Here is a 21,281-nt window from a genome sequence, read left to right on the forward strand (position 1 = left end):
GAGCTTCAGATCCAAACAGCTGTGTAAAGACCAGAAAACAGATCTTACAAGTTCAAAGATGCATGCACTTAGAAAGAATAATTGTCCCTACTCAGGGAATGAGGATGACAAAGAAATGTGAAACTGAAACACCCATTTAAGGTTCTCATTACCTCATGTGAACTCTATATAATGAAAAGAATTGAAATCAGACTTGGAATAACTGGAGTGGAATACATATTTTGAAAGCTTCATGTAGGATCTTAGTTGTACTCTTCCCAGTGACACTAACAGGAGTCATCCCACACAACACTGGAAAATGTTTCCCAGGAGAACTAGCTAGAATGTTTCTCATATTCAGAGTGAGAAGCCAAAACTTCAAATTCCCCTCACTGAAGACAGGGAGGGTACACACTCTAGAGGAACAAAGCACTTCAAAATCACACCACTGAATTTTCAAATAGTTTGGAAAATAATTTATCTAGAAAGTCCCAGGAATGTAAATCCTGTCACTGACAGCTTTCTTCTTTTCCTGAAAACTCTTTTTAAATGTGAAGATTTGTGAAATATAACCTCACAGTGTAATACATCTTTTGTAGATTTTGACCAAGAATCAACCTGGAAAGGTTAAGCAATCGTATTTTAACTAAGAAATTGAACTTTTGATTTTTTGTTAGGTTACTGCATTTAACATTTTGAGTCTAAAATTCATAAACTCAGGCCTCAGCTTAGGGAATGGGTTTACGTTCAAATTTCAGTGAAATAAGAAAATTGAGAAAAGAGAAGAGTTGGTACACAGGGGTTCTAACTGGGAAAGGGAGAACAGAAAGTCACACGCTGTTATATAAAAAAGGTGTTCTTACAAGTAACTTCAGGGCTATATTTTCTGAGAAACAAGTTTTAAGGCTTCTTGCTGATTGTGTGTTCCAGCCAACACTGTTAAAGAAGGTATCTTCCAATGAATGAAAATATTTGCTAGACACAATGAAGAAAACAGCTGACATAATGATGGCAAGCACAAACATTGTTACTGGTGCTGTTGCACAACATACAACAAACAAACTAACTAAAAAGGAATCCACAGTGGACTCTCAGCTTAAAATAAGTCTGCAGTGCTGAAATCAATACAGACATCTTTTTATGATTTACATTATGGTGATGATGATGATGAAGATGAAGATGGTGATGAACAACATAAATCTGATGCACCACTTTCAAAGTAACTAACACAAAGCCAGGGACACTTGACGAAACACTCTTTGGAGAAGGAGACAGTTACCCTGTTGAAAAGTACTCAAAAGGTTTGTTGAAAATGTGATGATCTTAGAATTTAAGGAAGGCAAGCTTGAAAGAGAACATCTTTTATTAGAAACTATATGTTCTTCAAATTTGTTTGTCTGAAAGTGTTTGTCTATTTCTACAACCCTATTAGGTGATATTCTCTCTCCTTTCACACCATGCCATTTTGATATATGAAATCTCTCTGAGTTCTTCCAAGAGAATAGACAAATATCTGTATACAATGGCTGTATTACCTCTTCCCATAGAAAAAGAGTAATACTGAATAATTTTTTGGTAAGGTATTTGGGTATCGATATTTAGAACATATTGTGAGTTTGCATAACTCACAGTTTGTGAGTCTGATCACTGAATATTGCTGTTTGAAATCTAATTATAAACAGAACTGGCATTTCACTTTCTCTATGGAGACCTCCAAGACCCTAAACCAAATCATGGGAACAACTGGGAGAAGTAGACTGGAGACTATCACAGATCTCTTACTGGCTTCTCAAGCAGAGTGCATTTCTCTTTTTATCTTTAAACTAAATCTGACTTACTTGCAAATGTTGGGTTAGAAGGAGTTCCAAGACTTCCTCTCCCTTTTATATTTTATTCTCTGCTGCCTCTATCTTCTATCACACAGCTTGAAATGGGTTACAGAGCATGACATATTTTTGATGCAGCTGCTGCTGTGATTAACGTTTAACATGTCACCTCACGAGCAGGTCTGTGTTCATGAGTGTATTGTGGAAATGGGCTGATGTTGTTCCTGTTCATTTTTATAGAACTTCAGCCACTAAGCAGAGTGGAAAGAATTAACTATCCTTGTATGTGCAATGATTCACAAGGCATGGAAATCTTTAGGGTTCAGCTCCTCCTTGCATTCCACTGAGCTGACCTTTTGAAAGACCTAATGAATGTGGTGGTTTTGACACTATTTAACCATCACTAGTTGCTGCAACAAAGTCTTTTATTAACTGTTAGCTGCTGGATTTTGCAGTCCAATGTTAACTTGTCTCCTGCTAATCTCAAAGTATCTAGCCTCAAAATAGCCTAAAAGTTGCTTTATTTACATATGTTTATTTCTTGTTTACAGATGTACCTATTTCTTATCCTGGTTAATAATTTACTGTCAAAATGTGCAGGATGAAAAGATGTGAAGAGACAACTAAAATTAATGCAGTTTTGATATAACAGAGATTATTTGGAAAATATATTATCAAGGGAACGATCACATTTTTTCTACATATTGTATATACATGACACCCACACTTTTGATGAGTCTAAGGTGTTTCTTTCCTTACTATTTCTTATTGCAATTCAGACTTTCATCAAAAAAAAACCAAAAATATAAAAAGCAGAAAATAGGAAATAAGAAAGAAGTGGAATAAAATAAAATATCAAGAAAAATAAAGATTTAACAAAGATGAGACTGTGAAAATGACCTGAGTTTCTTACCTTGACAAAGGCTTCCTAGGTTTGCACAACTTGTTGGTTCAATTGTAGAAGAAGGAATTAGGTATGAGCCTTTAGAAAAAAGAAAGTCAATTAATTAGACAGGTTTGTCTACTGGGCATAAAACCAACATGTCTCAAAATATATCTTGCAGTGACACAGTCTTCCTATTTTCTCTCAATGATAAAACTAATAATACCATTTGCCTTCTTATGTATTTTCATTTTCTGTTGCTGCTGAGGGATCCACAAAAACAAACCCTGCCTTACAAGTTACAGAAGTTACAGTCACTTACATATCCTGCCCCGGTTTTCTTATACTCTCCCCAGCTGTAGCTAAATAACAGCCCATTAAATGAATGCAGCTTGTGTGTACTCTGAAATGGCTCTGTGCGGGTGGTTGGTATGGCTGTAGAATTTATGGCATCTTCACGAGCAACAACATGCACCTTGGAGAAGCAACCACAGTGTGCTGTTGCAGCACAGGTTCCCCACCATACAGTTCTGAGTAATCTGCCTGTGGCAGACACCAGGCAGATAAAAGGTGATTAAACTTGCTCTTGTGCCCAGGGCGTGGGTGTGATTAATATTCTGGTATGCATGATTTATAAGCAGATAATGTTGTAAATCTGTATCTCTGCTGAATTATTCACAACTACATGCACATACTTTGATCATCTAGAGACAAAAATGGGGAATGTAAGAATGAGTACAGAAAATGAACTGGTTAAACTACATTAATTACACTTTGTGTATCCCAGCAGATCAGCTGCAGCTGCAGCTGCTTTTGCACATTATGTTGAAAATAATAGGGCCATACAGCAGGGCATAATCTGAACCTACAGGGAGTGTTGTCTGTTTGACTTTTATTTTACCACTTCAGAATCATATTGACTCAGTGAGGTTCTCTCATGAAACACCATATCCTTCCATAAAATTACAGAGCCATCACCCACCAGCTTGTAAAGATAGCTATGAAAATATTTCCCATGATGGAATAACAGATGAAGCATGGGGCTTCAATACAGAAGTGGATGTCTTACATGTATTGCCAACAAAATACAAGACAGAAGTTAAAATGTGATTCTCTACAAATACAAAAGTTCAGTAATTTTGTGGGGGTTTTGTTTGTTTTGTTTAGCTTTTGTTTGCTTGTTTGTTTAAAACGGATTAAGAGATACAGGCAAATTGACTTCCTTTGTAGACTTCCTATCAACTTCAGGAAGCATGTTCTAAGTTCCCTACCTTCTGCATGAGACTTTTTTCCAAAATATATTTACCTCTATTAAACAGCCAACATACATCTAAACCTGCTGTGAATAACCTCCTCCCAATGCTATATCATGGAAAGATCACCTGAAAGATGACAGAAAATCTGCAGACTTTAGAAGACATCTAAGGCAGAATACTGTATCGTTTAACAAGGAATATTTTCAGTGAATATGTTAAATGACCTTTTTAATTTTTTAATCAGGTTGAATTCTAGCCAGATTAGATGTTCTCTCAGTGAAGTACAATGATCCGGCTATGAACAGATACTTGGCACAAGCTCCCTTATTAAGCTCAATGGCATGGTCAGTAATAGGAACAGCAGACATGGCCCTGCATTATGGACACTCTGTGTGATGTTTCTCACCCACTTTAAATGTCTAAAACTCAGACATCCGTAACTCCTTATCATGTTGGATTTTCCTTATAGTCAGTGGAGAGAAACAGGCACTCCTACAGCATAAAACTTCTGACTTAACTGAGACATCTACTCTAATGTGAAATGAACTGACAACCGGAACAGCCGTTTTCACTCCATTATTCATAAACAGCACTGAGTGCAATTAGCTCAGCCTTAAACAACTATCTTTCAGCTGCCTAAGCAGACAGATCCTACCCCAAGCTAAATTTGACAGCAAAATTAAGAATTTTGATTTGGGAAGGAAGGATCCAAATGAAGTACATGATACAGTAATTGCAGGCACAAGCACACATTCAGCAAAGACAGCCTTAAATTGAGTGGGTTATATTCTGCTATATGTGCAACCATTGCAGGCTCCAAAATCAGTACAGTACTTGTATTTGACTAAATACTCCTTGGTTTGCCTGCACTAAGCTCTGCACTGATTCTATTACACTGTTCTCACTACTTAAACTACTTCTTTTAAAGTTAGTCTGGATTAGGCTGTGTATATATACCTTTAAATGCAAGCCCTGCGAAGGTACAGCAATGAAAAAAGAATTCCGTCAAGTCTTCCAGAAACACCCCAGTATGATTGCACAGCTGTGAAAACATTAGTCTAAGGAATAAACTAGGAGAAGGTAAAATCATGAAAAGATTATCTGGAACAATTTGTTGGTGTTTTTATCCTCAATAAACCTACTTGTCTGAAAAATCATGAAAATAATATCCTTTGAAAAATTTAACAATGTTCAGGCACAAATACTTTGAGAGGTGTTTTTTGTTTGTTTGTTTGTTTTTGTTTTTGTTTTGTTTTGTTTTGTTTTGTTACAAGTGGCTTCCTGGGAAAGCATTATTGGAGCTGAGTGAAAACCTCTTTTTTTTTTTTGCATAAATCCTTCCACTGCAGCTAAATGAAGTCTAATCAGTTAATCTCACTACTGTCAGTGGTTTATTCATGGTTGATAGTCTGACTCATCACTCTCATGTTAAAGGCTGGTTTTACAATGAAGGCTTTTATTCAAGAAGATGAAGGAAAAAAAAAAATCTAACAACACCATCTCTGGGATTAGCAACAATTTCTGAATCTGCATTGCACCCGACATGTTTTTTTTTAGGACATATGCTGGTCTAGGGAAGCCTGTATCATATTGGGTAATTTAATATATTTGAAAAAAAGAAAGTGGTTAGTTGGTTTTCTCACATGCTTAGTTACAGGAAGTAACAATGCTTATATAGAGATACACTTGAAGCAGCATGTATAGAAACCTGGGCCTATGTTCTTGCTAATGTTAGAATGCTGACAAGTGTTTTCTAAAATAATCTGCTGTAAGGAAACCACTGAAAAAAATGACATCCCAAAGGATAAAGTTGTGATGTGGAATGCAAATAACTGTATTACTTCTGTGAGTACAGCTATGATGTTACACTAATATCACAGGACTGTACAGTGTTTAATAGAAAGATGAACAAGATCCATACTCCAGGCAAAATCAGGTAAGACTGCAATGTTTACAGGCATCTTGGTAAGTAGTAAGTATTGTGGTCATCTTGGTATAGTGGTTTAAGAAGAGTAAGATTTTCTGGGAAATTGCTTTCTCTCATATTTTTCTATTTGTATGGATGGAAAAACAACTTTTGCATTTGGAACTTTATCAGTCATGATCATTGTTTATGTTAGTGTCTTTGTTGTGCTGGTAGGCACCTAAAAGTATGCTGAGAGCTGTGCCACTAAGTCTACCTCGCATTTTGGTTTCAGTAAACTAAGTAAGATGTGATGTTAGCCACCTTTATCCCTCATGAGCTACTAGATAGAGAAACCAGAATGTCTTAATGATGCCAGATTCTGTTTTAAACTACCAATTGAAAGAAAGGTTGACAAGATGTTATCAGGATGATAAGAAACAATGATTTTGATATAAATATCTTCCTTTCCATCTGTCTCCTTTAATTTATCTTTTCTTGTACTTTTCTATCTTGTATGCATTACCAGTTTGCCTCTGCTTTTACTGGTTATCTGCACATGCAGAAAAATGCTAACAGGTGCTCCTTCTAGCTAACGAAAGCTCCAAAGTGCAGGTACAAAAAAACATTTACTAAGTGGTTAGTTAACACATATTTTTTTCTCTCTGGAAACCATGGTAGTCTAACTTGAGGGTAGCAGGTACTTTCCTGCTTCATGTTAGTAGAATTTCAGGAAACAAACTACTGGGAAAGAACTCTGATCTGTAGATTATTTCAAGCAGCAACTCAAAATACTTAGGGGATTTTTTCTTTTCCCTTATAGAATCAATTTATGCCATTTCAAAGACTCTGTGTATGGTAAGAATCGAGCTAAACTCAAAGAAAGGCAAGATCTACCTGTTTTTCTTTCACAATAATTTTTTTTTTTTTTTTTTTTCTTGCTGGGGTAAGATATTTTCAGCATAATACAGAAGTGTGGGGGGAAAATAAGCAAAAAGGAATTGGCAAGGCATACTCACCACAACTCAAATTGTTTTCTGCTTTCAGTGCTGAAGTTGGAATACTCCAGAATTCATTTTCCCAGTCTACAATGTTTCCTTTCACATCGCAGCTGAGGTTGGCCAGTGTTTGAGCATTCATGGTGAAATTCCAGAGGCGGAAGTTGTAAATGTCTCCATTTAGAGAGCTCACTTCATTGCTGTTAGAGCCCAGCACCAGCCTACCGTTTCCAGGGATAACTTTGCCAAACATAGCCGGACAGTATACATTATGATAGGTACTCTTGGCATATACACCTATTGCACCCGAGAAGCTATCCCCTACTACACAGAGCTGTTCAAAGGTTCCTGTGAAAAACTCTGCATTTCGAGGCAATGCATTATCAAGAAAGCACTGGGTCCCTGAGATAGACAGAAAATGGCCTTTTGTGGTCTTTCCAAAGCCGAAGAACTCTTTTGATGACAAATCAGTGTAGGAGAAGATCTTCCAGTCGTCATTGTCATCACTGCTGCTCTTGGTTGCTTCAAAGCACAGTGTAAACTGGCTAAGCTCTGGAACCAAGACTGTCTCTGCCATGGACACGGCATCAACATCGGGATCCTGGGGAATGATGACCTTCTGATTCCTCAGAGACACGGCGACTAGAACATAGAGCAGATAAATAAATTAACTGGAAAATATTCTCATATAAAAATAAAGGCAGACTGGCAGCAGTTTAACAGTGTTTTTTAATCAGTGTAATATATCAAAAGCACACACTGAGGGGAATTTGGCTTGGGAGTGCACTCAACCAAAAACATTCCTTTTCAGCAGGATGGAGAATGCTGCTCTACCCACAGCTAACTACTCCAGAAGTTGCATTAAGAGCAATATTAGGAAATATTACCTACTAGCTTCCACTCACTTTATAAAAATTACTACACATTCATCTAGGAAGGTTGCATTATGCAATAGAGTAAAGCAGCTATTTTAAAAACACAGTATAACTTTTTAAAGATGCATTATTTTAATTACTTGTCTGCATGACTGCATTACACCAATAAAGTTCAGGCCTCACTTTTAAATATTAATATCGCAGTAGAATAAAACCTCCATTACATTCCTTGACAAACTGAAGACTTTTGTTTCTGAATTCTGGTAACATGTTTCTGCAATGCACTAGGCATCTTCCCGTTTTGTTCCCGGCAGCCTTCTGGTTGAACACGGCAATCATGTGTTTGTGAATATTTTTATCCAAGCTGTTCACTCTTTGCAAATATTTGTGTCAGCAGTTTAAGATTAGGGACAAGTATCTAGAAATGACTAGTCCTCTTGCAAAAAATGCACTGCAGTAGGAGTATTTAGGCATGAGCAGAATTACTTTGTCTCTGATTTTTATTAAGTATTCTCATTTGCACTGGCAAAATGGCAGTCACCAAATGTGAAAAACAGTATCTAATTACATATACTTTTTCTCCACGAGTGTATTAATGACAATGCTGCTGAGTCTACTTTGGAGAACATTATTTTTCAAAATAAAGTGTCACTATTCTCAATTTTATTGGTACATTTATGGCAGAAATTTTCTTCTAGTAAATTTCTCCACATAGAGAAGTTTCAGGTAATCAGTAATGAAAAAGTATCAAAGTCAATAAGACTTGTTGCAGCCGTTCTTGGCTTTACTTCTGGCCCCACAGTTCTGTGGCAGATCACACTGCCAACAAATTTCTTCCAGCTCTCTGACAGGCTTTGACAGTGCATATGCTGGAACTGAAACCAGGTTTTGCTAGGCTTGAAGAATAATTGTCACATTAAAAGCACGGTCTCCTTTGGGATTTTTAAATGATGGTATGTCACGTGCTAATTATTATACTTGCTCCCTTTTCAGAGTGAAATAAAACTTTTCGTTATGAGAGGGTGAGATATGTGAGGGAAGGGTGACTGTCATGCCCCATTCAGGAAGAGAAAGACATATGGACTATAAAGATCCTGTATATTCTATGGTATTACACTTTCTTTTTATCAGCAGCTTGCAGACTGAGCTCCAGCTACCATATTTGGATATATGAAAGGACACAATTTGACCTATACATACTATAGTAAAATAACCTAAAACATTATACGTTATCTGCCAACCCAGCAACTGGAGAATGGGATGGAAGAGAGAAATTCTGGGCTTTTATAGATACTGGATTTACTTCATAGATTTTTTTGTTTGTTTGTTTCCCAAACACAGAAGTATGTTGGAACAATTTTATAGATAGAAAATGTGTTCAACTTTCCATTGAAAACAAGGGCATTTTTTTATGAGATAATTATACAGTACAGTTCTTTATGTAACATGGAAAGTGTTCCAGAAGAAGTATAAAGATTCAGAACTTGAAAAAGAAGAAAGCTCACTCATGTGAGCACCACCCAGCCTGTGTTAGAGTGGTCAGGAGAGCTACAGACCACCTGGTCACATTTAAACAGTGTGAGAAGAGAAATAAACAGGGAGAACCCCACTGCTCTGGTACTGAACAAATCTACTCAAAATTACTGTACTCTTCTGACAGATTTTACCATTGGCACCTTCTCCCTGAGTGAAAGGACAAAACTGACAAGTATCTTATACATGTGGAGAAAACACAATCCTGCCATCAACATTAAGAGCTCTCTCCCAGTTGCTGTTGCACAGCCAGTCATTGTACTGATGAATTTCAGATGTTAGTACTGGAGAAGCTGATTAGTCTCTGAGGGAGAATATACATATATTCTTGGTCTGTTCATGCAAGTGTTTAGACTACATGCAGGGTGATGTTAAACTGTTTCTGTTAGGAAGATAACTGGATTATAATGAACAGCGTTTACTTTGGACGCATTGTTATTTACTTATGAAAAATGTACAAAAGTCTTGGCAGCTGGGATGCGGCAGAAGCGATCAGCAACAGGCAGCTCACTGTTCTAAAATCCACATCTGCTTTTATGGGAGTGCTGCAATGACAAGAAGTCTGCCTCTGCTTCTTTTTAGGGTCCCTTCCTTACTTGTCTTTGTTTCAGCTATCTTACATCTCTTACACCCCTTTACACACAAGCAACCAAGGAGTCTCTTGACTATTTTACAATCACTTGTGGGGAAAACTGCTTTCCTGCCAGTTGATGGGCTTTTCGGAGTGGTTTGGTGCCTTGTGTAGTGGTTTCCGCTGTTCCTAGCTTCACTGCTTTCAGCTGTCTCTCCACTAATGCTGGAAGAAATGCACCAGTGTCAACACACTACATACCTTTTTGAGAAGTTTTGTTGCAGTGAATGCTGCACTGACTCATCCTTTAATCTGGGCTACAGCAGTACTACTCAACTTTGTGCTGATTTATGTTACATTGTCTCAAGCATTTCTGCGTTATCAGAGGTCTTCCTCCTCTCCTTTGGGTATCTGAGTGAGTTCAACTCATCAATGGAGTTATTACTTACACAGTTAAGTATTACTAGAAAATTATTTAACATGCCAGCTCTTCAGCCGCTGTAAGCTGACATAATTCCCCTAGGAGTAGCAAAGCTATATTCATTTACTGCAGCTGAGGATACGGCCTATCTTCTGCTTTTGCTGTGCTGCAGGAGGCCAGCGTTTCTGTGGGCAGCCAGCTTGTTATATATAACAGGATGTGCTCTGTGAAACTCGGTTTGAAACCACTGTTACACAAAACTGAGCAGTCACACAAACGCTGTTCTATTCTCAGCCAGTTCCCTACCCAAATTCATTTGCTCTTATTTGTTTTTCCTCACATATATTTTGCCTTGTGTACATTTTGTATTAAGGTGTACTATTAGTACCTTTATAAGTGCAATTTCTAGATAGCAAACTGCTGTATGTCTTTGAATGGCCCTTTGCATTGCACATAAAGTCAAAATAGAACAAACCACTTAATTTTATTATTTACATATGATCATTGCTGAGAAATGACAGAAAACATGAGTAGAGTACAATAACACCATACCCCTCTCTCTGGGAGAAATTCATGATATAGCCTCGGTATCATGTTTATGATGGTATGAATGGTGCCAGTTTGAAAATGGAGCTTTGAAGTTCCACAATGACCTGAAATGAGTGTGTGTAGCACTGCCTTTAGGAATTCTCTGCAAGAACAGGAAAGGACTATGTTACCACCCTTTAACGAAACTCTGTCTGTATCAATTGCCTGGTTAAAGGTTGCCATGCAGAATGTGGCCTATAAGTTGTAAGTTGCCCTGGGTGCACACAGCCACCGGTCCGCTATAACATCCACAGTCAAAACCAAGAATTTAACTGAGAGTTATAGATTTAAAGACACAAAAATTCAGGAACCTTAGATGAGATAGCTTAAGAGCAGGCCTTAACACAGAGTGCCTGAACTAACATGTAAGATTGAAATATGTTGCTAGTGAAGATCACTGACACCTTTACCCACAGTGTTGAGTAGCCTTCTTATTCAAAATAAAAGTGTGTCTTCTAAGACTTTTTAACTGCAAGTGTGCTATTTGTGAAGGTAAGGTACTGTTCAATTTGGCACAGAGGTAATATTTTTGAAATACATTACCTATATGTATGTATAATAGAGACAATTTTCTAACTATATGTGTCGCCCTTTCTTTTTCTCTTCATTGAATACATCTGAGGATAATATTGCATCTTTCAATTCCTGCTGAAAGTTATCTTATGTCTTATTCTTAAATATTAAAATAGCAAAGAGGAATAATGCAATAAATCATATTACATAATCCGATTGCATACCATTTTATATGATCTACTTGATTTAACAACTTGCTGTACAGGAAGAGCCACTACTTTCAAACAGAAACCTTTCAGAAAATTTGCTTCCACTTACAGAAGAGAACAGGTGCTCCTTGAGTTATTACTATACTCTCTCTGTCAGCATGAAAGGATCTCAGCATAAGAAATATTTATTTCCTCTGATATGACTTTACCTTTTTTCTATTCAGAACTGCAAATTAATTTTCCTGGCATAATCAGGACTATTTTTGTCTTACAATTATGGAGGTTGTTATGTTTCTTATTTTAATATATTGTATGTGTAATAGGTATTTTGATTTTTATTCTTTTTCCCCCATGAAAAAGGTATATTTGTGACTGAGTACTGAAAACCTCCTTACTCTGTGTTTCTACACAACCAGCCAATACAACTTAAGTGTAATGGGCTACATTTCAGCAGTCCCCAGTGTCAGGACAGACCAGGTAATGAATTGATCAAGAGCAGGCCTGCAGTGAAGGAGTAAGGGATACCAGTGAATGTAAAGCTTGGCATGAGCTGGCATTGTATGCCTGCAGCCCACAAAGCCATTTGTATCCTGGGCTGCATTTTGATTCAGAAGTGTGGTCAGCAGGTTAAGGGAAGTGATTCCCTCCTCTACTCTGCTCCCATGAGCAGAATAGAGGACCTGGAGTCCTTCTGGAGTTCTGGTGTCCTGAATAGAAGAGAGGCAAGGCAATCCTAATGCCTTCATTTATGTTGCAGCCCTTTACCAAGAACAACTTCTAGTAATGCCTTAAAAAACAAAACAAATATCAATCACATATTATTTGTCCTCTTATCTTCTCCTAGGGTGAAAAGCATGGGTGTCTCTCCTCCCCCCCCCCCCCCCCCCCCTCCCCAATTATTAGGCTTTTTAAAATCTAAGCATTGCTACATATTTACAAAGAGAAAGAAAGGTCGAGGAACTGGAATGAAAGGCAGCAGTTTTGCAGTGACAGTTCATCCCTCGGAATTTATGCTGGAGACTGGAGAAAAACTGTAAGGAAGTTCTGCTTTTGCACTAGTAGGGTGCAAACTATAGGGTGTTTTACTGGGCCAAAGGTTTTGTCTGGCCTTGCAGCTGTTGGCTAAGCTCATGCTGGCCTTTACGTTACTATGTTCTGCAGTTACACTGAAATGAAGGATGTGTCCCACTTCTAAATCTCCCCACATAAATCTTCAGAAAAAAAAAAAAACTTGGGCCTCAAATTTTTGCATGTGAAAAGTTTTCTAATGCACTTAAGGATGTCATGTCCTGGAAAAAAATATATGTATATTTATCAACAGAAAAATAAATTAATTAAAAAACATACCAGAAAATTCTATAGTTTCACCCTGCATCTCCATTCACCCCTTTCCTTCTCATGGAGCACTTGGCTCTGTCAGAAAATGTCATTCTAATAAGCTATAAGAAATTTCCTTCTAGCAGGACATTTTAGCTATTAGAGGTATGAAATGCTTTGGGTTTACTTACTTCGTACATAGCTGGCATTAAAACCTTTTTTTTGGATACTAAAGTCACTTTTAAAGGACACAATCATTTCATTTCCAGTAGAATTATATGATAATCCCTTGGCGGTGATTCCACAGAGGTTCATTGGGATCTCTCCATTGTCCAATGTCAGTGAATCATAAATGCAGCCTGGAGCTTCTTCAATGTCAAAATCAATAAATGTTAGCTGTATGATGAATCCATGAGGTGCTCGGATGATCCATTTGCATGCTTGGCTGTTGGGATAATCACTGGGGAAGCATGGAGAAGTGAAAACTCCAGACGGGTCAGTTAATACAGTCCTACAGTTGTAGCATCCATGAGCTGGCAATGTAAACAGAGAAAGGTCAGGAAGAGTGATAATTTAACAGCAAATTAATCATCAACACTGTCTAAATATATTTCTGTACAGAAAACCAAACGAAGATGGGAGGAAGACAGGCAGAAAAAGGCGTTGCTTCTAGCAAGCAAAATGCTAGAGGAATAACGTGGCAAAATAATATTTTACATAAGAAATCTTGCAAATACAAATTATACTGTTAAATATTTGTTTGTGCATCAAGTATATATCTGCCATGCATTTTGACCCATGGTGCAAGCAATGGTGAAGTGAAAGCAACATTTTTGAATTATCAAAGCCAACTGAATTGTTAAACTGAAACTTCTAAGAAGATGACTGGTATCATTTATATCTTTTGGCTGCTGGACTGATGCTGACTGCTGCTATTCCAGCAGCTCCATGCCCTGCCCTTGTTCCCAGTGGAATGTCCCTGGAATGCAACAGCACAAGAGATGGGCTGAGGAGCCACAGCAGCAGCATTCCACAGAGTCCAAGGTTAGTCATCAGCACTTCCGGCAAGTGCTCTCCACATCACCCAGAAGGGTAGCAGTGAGCTACTACTGGCTTTTGAATCAACAGCAAATTACTGTACTCTTCCCATGCTGAGTCAGCTCCATTGATGTTTGTGGCAGCCAAGCTTTAAAAAATTCTTATCTTTTCCTGATGCGCCTTCGCTCACCTGCTGTTCTTATCCACGACAATTTCAGACCCTGTTAGTCCACTGCGATGCATTTCTTACTCTTTTTAAATTTGTTCTTCTGTCATATATTTACTTAGTGTGTTGTTTGTTTGTATTACTGTGAATTGCCCACTGTTAAAATCTGCAACCATTCGCCAAAGCAGTACTGAACAAGCTAGGTGGGAGCAGAATATTACCAATAGATAACCAACGACACTAACCAGCACATCTATGCTGAATCATATTCCAAATATTTCATTAGGACAAACGTGCACCAAGTAATATAAGCTTGAAAAAAATAGAATACGAATATGTATTATTAGTTGTCTATGCCGAAAGCAGCAAAGCAAGTTGTTGTTCAAGTATTTAGGGAACAATCCTAAGAGAGAAATAAATATGACACACTTCTCCAAAGCACCCTTTATGTTTTTTTCCACTGCTTTGTTACTGATACTGTTTAGTCACATTCATAGTGTTCAGCCTCAGCAAATAGAACCTGACTCTGGGAACTGACATGGCAAAAAAAAAAAAAAAAAAAAAAAAAAAAATGCAGCTTACATATGTAAAGAGAATTCTTAGGTACATTTTGCAGAGTTCTTATATTTTTATTTGCAAATCATGTATTCACATGGCCCATAAGAGGCGGAGATTAGTAATTAGCTGGTCTTCCAGAGCCAAATGCAGACTGGCTACATAAGAACTATGGAATGTTTATTGGGAAAAATAATTTTGTCTTAATGATTTACAAGTACCTTTGGGAAGATGTGGTACTTGTGACACTGGAAAACATGATCTGTGTAGTACAAGCTGGAACCCGTGTAATTTAATTTCTCTGCAAATCTGAACAGCCGAAGGATTATGTTCACTTGCCCTGAAATCTTACTCTTCCATTTCTTAACCTGAGAGAGAATATGTACTTATTAGTATGGTGAATATAAATCCTGGCTCCCAGTCCAGGGCAAGTGAGCCCCTACAAGGCAGGGGACAGATCAGGCTGCGGCGGCCTCCAGCTGGAAGGCTTGGTGATTCATACTTCTGCCTTCATTATTTCTAGGATGAGGGCTACAGGGGCTGGCAGCAATGCTGTACCCACCCTCCTACCAATTCCTGATAGAGAAATAAGTGACACAGAGCTATCTGGGCAGTTGAGAGTTTTCCCTGTGAATCAGCTGCACCCAGAGCGACCTGGATCCAAAGGTTCAGTACCAGGAGGTTATGCAAATGCATGTTGCACACTCATTCAGCATTGGACCCCTAAAGGTTATCTTAATGGCATTATAAAACAATGCTGGCCAGAAGAAATATGCTGCTTGTCCATAAAAGCAATGTCAAGTGTGCACCTCAAACTGGTAGGATATTACATTCAGCCTGAGACTGGAAAAGTAAAATTTGTCCATCAGAAAGAACACAGACATTCCTAGAATCCTGCATTTACTTATTTTCTTGATCACCATCAGCCTAAACAGAACTCAGCTGTTCTATTTTTCTTTCTCCTGATTATTTAAGTTGTGTTAAAAAATGTTAGTACATTTAGCAAAAATACTTTTATTTCTGCTTTCATTATAAATACTGAAACATAAAAGTTATTTATTTTACTGTTTTTTTTTTGTTTGTTTTTTTTTTGTTTGTTTGTTTTTTTGTTGTTTTTTCCTTTCATCTTCTAACACATTTGCTAACATATTCTTGTTATTATTATTATTATATCTGTATTGTTTTGTTGGTTTTACAGAACTAATAAAAAAAAAAGGCCAAAAAAAAAAGGCCCTAAATTTAGTTAGGAAAATAAATACTGTAAACTTTACAGTATTTACATACATCTCCTATTTACATACATCAGAGAAACAGATTTGGTGAGCAAAATAGTTTGCTTCTTTGAAGTGGGTTGGCTGTGTTTTGGCATAGTGGCTATTCTGTCCATGACTGCAATTTGAAGGAGAAATATCCTGTTTTCATGCAAATGTCCGCAATAGTAAGTGAAAGGGAAAGAAAACAAACAACAAAACTATATATAAACAGAATGGTTTTGAGTGGAACTTTTTGCACAGCTTCACATGAGACAGTTATTTTTCTATAAACACCACCTATTTTACTCATTAAAGAGAAAAATTGCTGTGGCAACCCTAGGCTGTCAGCCAAAGCCGACAGATATTTTGCAATCCCATTGGCCCAGAGCAATTCTTAACTGTGGATACTGAATACCTACTGCAATACATACAACAAGCATTTCTGTATCAATATGATATATTTTATTGATAATGGGAACAAATTTAGGTATAATATCAACTTTTCTTCCTCTCTGAATATGCTAAAAAAAAAAAATAAACACCATCCCGATAAAGTGAAATCAAGCATTTGATTCCCACATTTTCTACATTGAATATTTCACATGGCAACCCATTTGTTTCCTTCATGAGAACACTGTGGAGGAATACAGCTTTCATTTCATTGTCACATTTTTTTTTTTTTCTACAGGACTTATGCTTCATTTTATAAATGAATAGTTAAGAATTTAGTATGATGCTCCAACAGTATACTAAAAAGGAAAATTAATAAATTCCTCCAGAGTGTTTTAGAGCTTTCACAAATGTTAATTGATTTCAGAAGCTGTTGGAGAATCAGCTTTTTCCATCCTATCATGCCCATTTTATAAGGATACAGTTAGACACAGAGATAATGTGCAAAAATGGCAAAAGTTTCCATGGGTTTTGGGTTCCCAATCTATGAAACAAGAGTACTGATTTTCCTTAACTACTTAGTATTTGTACAGCAATTTATATGTCCAAAGCACACTACCACTGACTTTAAACTGCAGCTGGGAGAGCAGACTGCCAATCTGGCCCACTGTAGAAAATCTAAAAATAAGTAGTTAGGGACCAATGGAAAACTTTGGTCATGACAATTTGGCCATCTTTAATAGGAACTTATCAGTAAAAGCAGGGAGAGAATTCTGTTCATATGGTGGCCAATTTTCATAACGATAAGACCACTTCCTGTCTTCTGTGAGTTTCCTGCCTATTTCACATATATGCCTTTTAATTTCTTCAAAGAAAAGGATATACTATACATTTCCTTTACCATGCTGAATCATTTGTACTAATACTAAAGGGCTAAGGGAAACAGTATGTGACCAACTGAAGAGACTAGTGTGACTAACATAGATGAGCACACACAAAATCCATACCCCATGGAACAAAACTAATAATCTATTTTGTTCCATCAGCAAGAGACCCCTTGTCTCTTAGGAGCTCCAGCACAGACTTCCACCTGAACTAATGAGGACACCTGTGTGCTCTGAGATAAACAATCTGAAAGTGACTTTCACAAACCAGTTGTGGACAGCTGAAGCCACAGTCAGACTACAGCTACAGCGTTGACCCCCAGATTAGGGAAGGAAACATTTTATATAACCGTTTCCCATACATTCACATTGCTCTTTTTCCACTTCTTCTTTCATATCCAACATATTCAGCAATTCCAAAACCTGTGTTAATAGTCATATTTTCCTTAGCAGTTAATATTTCTCTGTTTCTCTCTGTTGCCATCATTTTCCCCTTAAACCTCATCTTTTGACCCGTTATACTCCGCACTTATCCCTCAGACAAGAGTTCCAATTTCTTCTCGATCTGTTCTCCCTTCTACTCCTATCCAACCATAGAGAATTGCTAGGCAGCAAATTTTGTTTGGCCTATAATTTTTTTTTAAAAAAGGAAAAGCAATACGGTTTGGGACACTGCCCAATTCAGCCCTAAAGGCTGAAAAGTTTGTGAAGGTTAGGATCAAAAGAAAATATTGTCTATAGGGAAAAATATCTGCTCTTATAACTCATGTGTTATGCAGTTTATTTTCCAACTAAGTTACACCTTGCAATGGGATTTTTCTTTTTCTGTCCATTGGCTGTAGCATGGAACTGGCCTTCTGCACAGCATTTTCCACCTGACAGAAGCGTAAATGACTACATAGAGCGTAGGCAGTGGCACAGGATACCAATGATAGACTGTGTGGGTTGAATTAACACTTTTTCTTTTTTTTTTTTTTTTTTTAATCCATTGAAAGACTCCCTCGTAAAAGTAATTTATTTTTATTTATTTATTTATTTATTTATTTATTTTTAACACTGGGTTCTATTTTGACATGAAGTTTAACTCTACTTCTCCCTGTAGAAAAAAGTCTGTCATATGAAAATATCCTGAAATAAATCAATGTAACTACCGGATAAAATTTTCAGAAAACAAAACAAAACAGTTTATGTTAACTTCTGTCTTATTCAAGTGAATGATAAAATCTCCCCTGCTGACAGAATTAGACTAACCCTAAACCACAGAAAATCTTAGCTATGGTACCTAGCACTTTATGTATAAAAAGCAGTACAGAGGTAATTATGATTTGCTTTTATGCAGGCATCTGAGAACCTTTAAGCACTTTGCATATATTTGAAAAGTTAGCACTTACAAGTACTGTCACTTTCGACAAAGTAAGAGAAAAGCTCAGGAAGGTGCCATGATGCAGTCACTTACACTTGTGTGGTAAAGCCCAAAATAGAAGTGAAACCTTACAATCATTCACAGTGACAGCATTGTTTTGTTGAGCATTAGGCAATAAAAAGTCTTGCTCTATAATAAGCAATTATTTCCCACCTCCTATTTCAAGGGTGCCATAATAGAGCAGATCTAGAGAGATGAGATATGGCCAAACATTAGGTTAAACATATTTATGACTCCAAATAGATGGGCGAATGAGGTCAGTAGTGGACACACCTGCAGACAAGTAAGAGGAAGGGCCAAACCACCAAGATGTGGGTGGGCTGGAATGGCTACAGAAAAAACAAACCCATGTTATTTCAATATGAGACACAAACACTAAACCCAGAGCAGCAATCACATAGCAAAAGCTTCAACAGTAGTCCACCCATCTTCCCTTTAAAAAATTATTTCAGATGTAAAGGGAATCTGTAGATGCACATAAATACATGTATCTATATGAAAAATTTGGATACATTTATTGCAGATAGGTGTCTAGTCATTCACTTTGGATATAAAAGAAATAATTCTCTTCATACTCACTGTCATCTATAACATTAGATCTATACAAAATTTTGTGCAAAACAGCGAGCACTCTTCTGTACTTTTCTGAAGCCTACATGTATACGCCAAACCATGATGTCTGCTCTGTGCTTAACCCACAATTTGAGTTCTTTCTGAGGAAGTAAAAATGAGAAGATGTGAGAGGATTACTTCTGTTTCTTTATTTACTTTCCAAAGTGTAGAAACTGTTTGATCTCCCACAAAACATCCTTGTCTTGCTACATTACACTGGCCCTGATAAAAAATTACTAAACGCAACAGATAATTTAATGTCAGCATGCCAATTTAATGTCAGCATTTAATGTCAGAATCTTCAAATATAATAATAATCCTAACTATTAAGCCAAATTCATCTTAGTCACTTTTTTTTTTTTTTTTTTTTTTGGGGGGGGGGCTTATTCAATGGACAAAAACAGTATAGAAGGATTATCTGTGCAATAAACTGAAGGAAAATAAGATTATCCTGACATGTATAAAAGTTTGTGCCTGCACATACCATGTCATAGGGCTGAGGTCTACTGATTGAGCATATGATTGTGCTTCTGTGGGAATGTATTCGTCCTCTGATTTGTAATAATACTAAACTATTTCTACATCAACATTTCTACAGTGTGCACAGCCTTAAATTCATAAAAATCTTGAGCTAATCTTAAAATCTCACTCATATCATTTGGATTTAAGCATGGACTTAAAATTCAGCAAATATTTAAAGTCCATTCCTAAACAATTATGCCTTTGAATCCTGTATTTGAGGCTTTATAGTTATGCCTTCAGCCTTGTACCCCCCTCAAAGACATCTGAATGGGGAGATCATGACTCAGTAACTGCTGTCATATGAAAACAACAAGGGAGGCATTGCACGGACACAAGCAGTGAAGAAGACTGTCCTATTCATTCTTGTTCTGACCCTTTTCTTTTCCTTCTAAGGAAAGGAGTAATTACTGAACTAGCATACATGTATGCCAATGCCCGTTCAGGGAGAGAGATCCAATCTCAGACACATGTTGCATATGAAAATCTGGTAACCACGTGGTTAAATAATCAACCTGAACCATTTTTACACCTGCCCTAATGTCGATACAGCTATCCATACTCCTTGTTCCTGTCCTTCCGCAGGGCATATTCTACATTCCCAACTTGCTGACTGACTGACTGACTGAATTAATTTGGGGTAAAAGGTCTTTTTTTTTTTTTTTTTTCCAAACTGCCACAAAATAGATCCTTCCAGTCTGTTATTTTTATTTATTTATTTATTTATTTTTCCCAGAACTATTTTCTTCCTAAAGTTCAGGAAAGGCAAAGTTTAATTATAATGAAGAACTTTCTAAGAATGCCATCAAGCCAAAGTCCCTTATCCCCTGTCTTTCCCACATAAAAATAAATGCATTATTTCTCTGGATAGCATTCAACCCCACCCCATCACCCTTTACTAGTATAATATTACATTAACTTCCAGCTTTACAAAGGCATCAGTAGCAGGCTTTAACACTGGACAGTTTCTGTATGGAGATATCAATTTATTTTTATTTTATTTATTTATTTTTAATTTCTTCTGTCATTGAACAATTAAAATGCTGGTTACCAAAGCACCTGGCAATGTAGTATAAATGTGCAGTGTAAATTATAAAAAATGAAAACTAGTGTAATTTACATCATTCTCTAAAACTTTTCTGAAGCACTTATATTAATAGGTGTAAAATATCTAGAATCCCCAACAGGATTAACATTACCAGTTTTTGTGTGGAGCCACCTGCATAGACTCATTAACGATATATCCAGAAAAATTCAAAAAATAAAAATTTTATGAACTTTACAAGTACAACTTTACATTATCCTACTTCAGCTGCCACACATATAATGAAATGCACTTTGCACAGCGTGAATATAACAGACACATAATTAAGAAGAATTTTTCATCTCTATATTACCCTTAGTTTGCAAGTGTGATTTTTCTGTGAATTTGTAGTAAATGCTACTTTCAGCACTATTAAAACCACAGCCCAGACTCTAATTTTGCACCATTCCCATTGCATCATCTGCACAGTACTCCTTGTACCCAGCAAGAATTCTAAGCCTCCATATTCCTGACTGGAAATAGCA

General features: G+C 37.0%; 1 protein-coding gene across 10 annotated transcripts in view; it reads right to left on the bottom strand.

Moving 5' to 3' along the window:
- Positions 1-21,281, bottom strand: part of ADGRG6 (adhesion G protein-coupled receptor G6) — a 120,955-nt gene that overhangs the window by 52,514 nt on the left and 47,160 nt on the right. For all 10 annotated transcript variants that reach the window (XM_038176570.2, XM_072035961.1, XM_038176569.2 and 7 more), the window contains 3 exons: positions 13,064-13,405; positions 6,867-7,487; positions 2,719-2,787 (listed from right to left, as the gene is read on the bottom strand). In XM_038176570.2, the coding sequence (XP_038032498.2) occupies positions 2,719-2,787; positions 6,867-7,487; positions 13,064-13,405 (1,032 nt within the window). The remainder of the gene's footprint in view (positions 1-2,718; positions 2,788-6,866; positions 7,488-13,063; positions 13,406-21,281) is intronic.

The sequence above is a fragment of the Anas platyrhynchos genome, chromosome 3 (assembly GCF_047663525.1).
Source record: "Anas platyrhynchos isolate ZD024472 breed Pekin duck chromosome 3, IASCAAS_PekinDuck_T2T, whole genome shotgun sequence".
Lineage (NCBI taxonomy): Eukaryota > Metazoa > Chordata > Aves > Anseriformes > Anatidae > Anas > Anas platyrhynchos.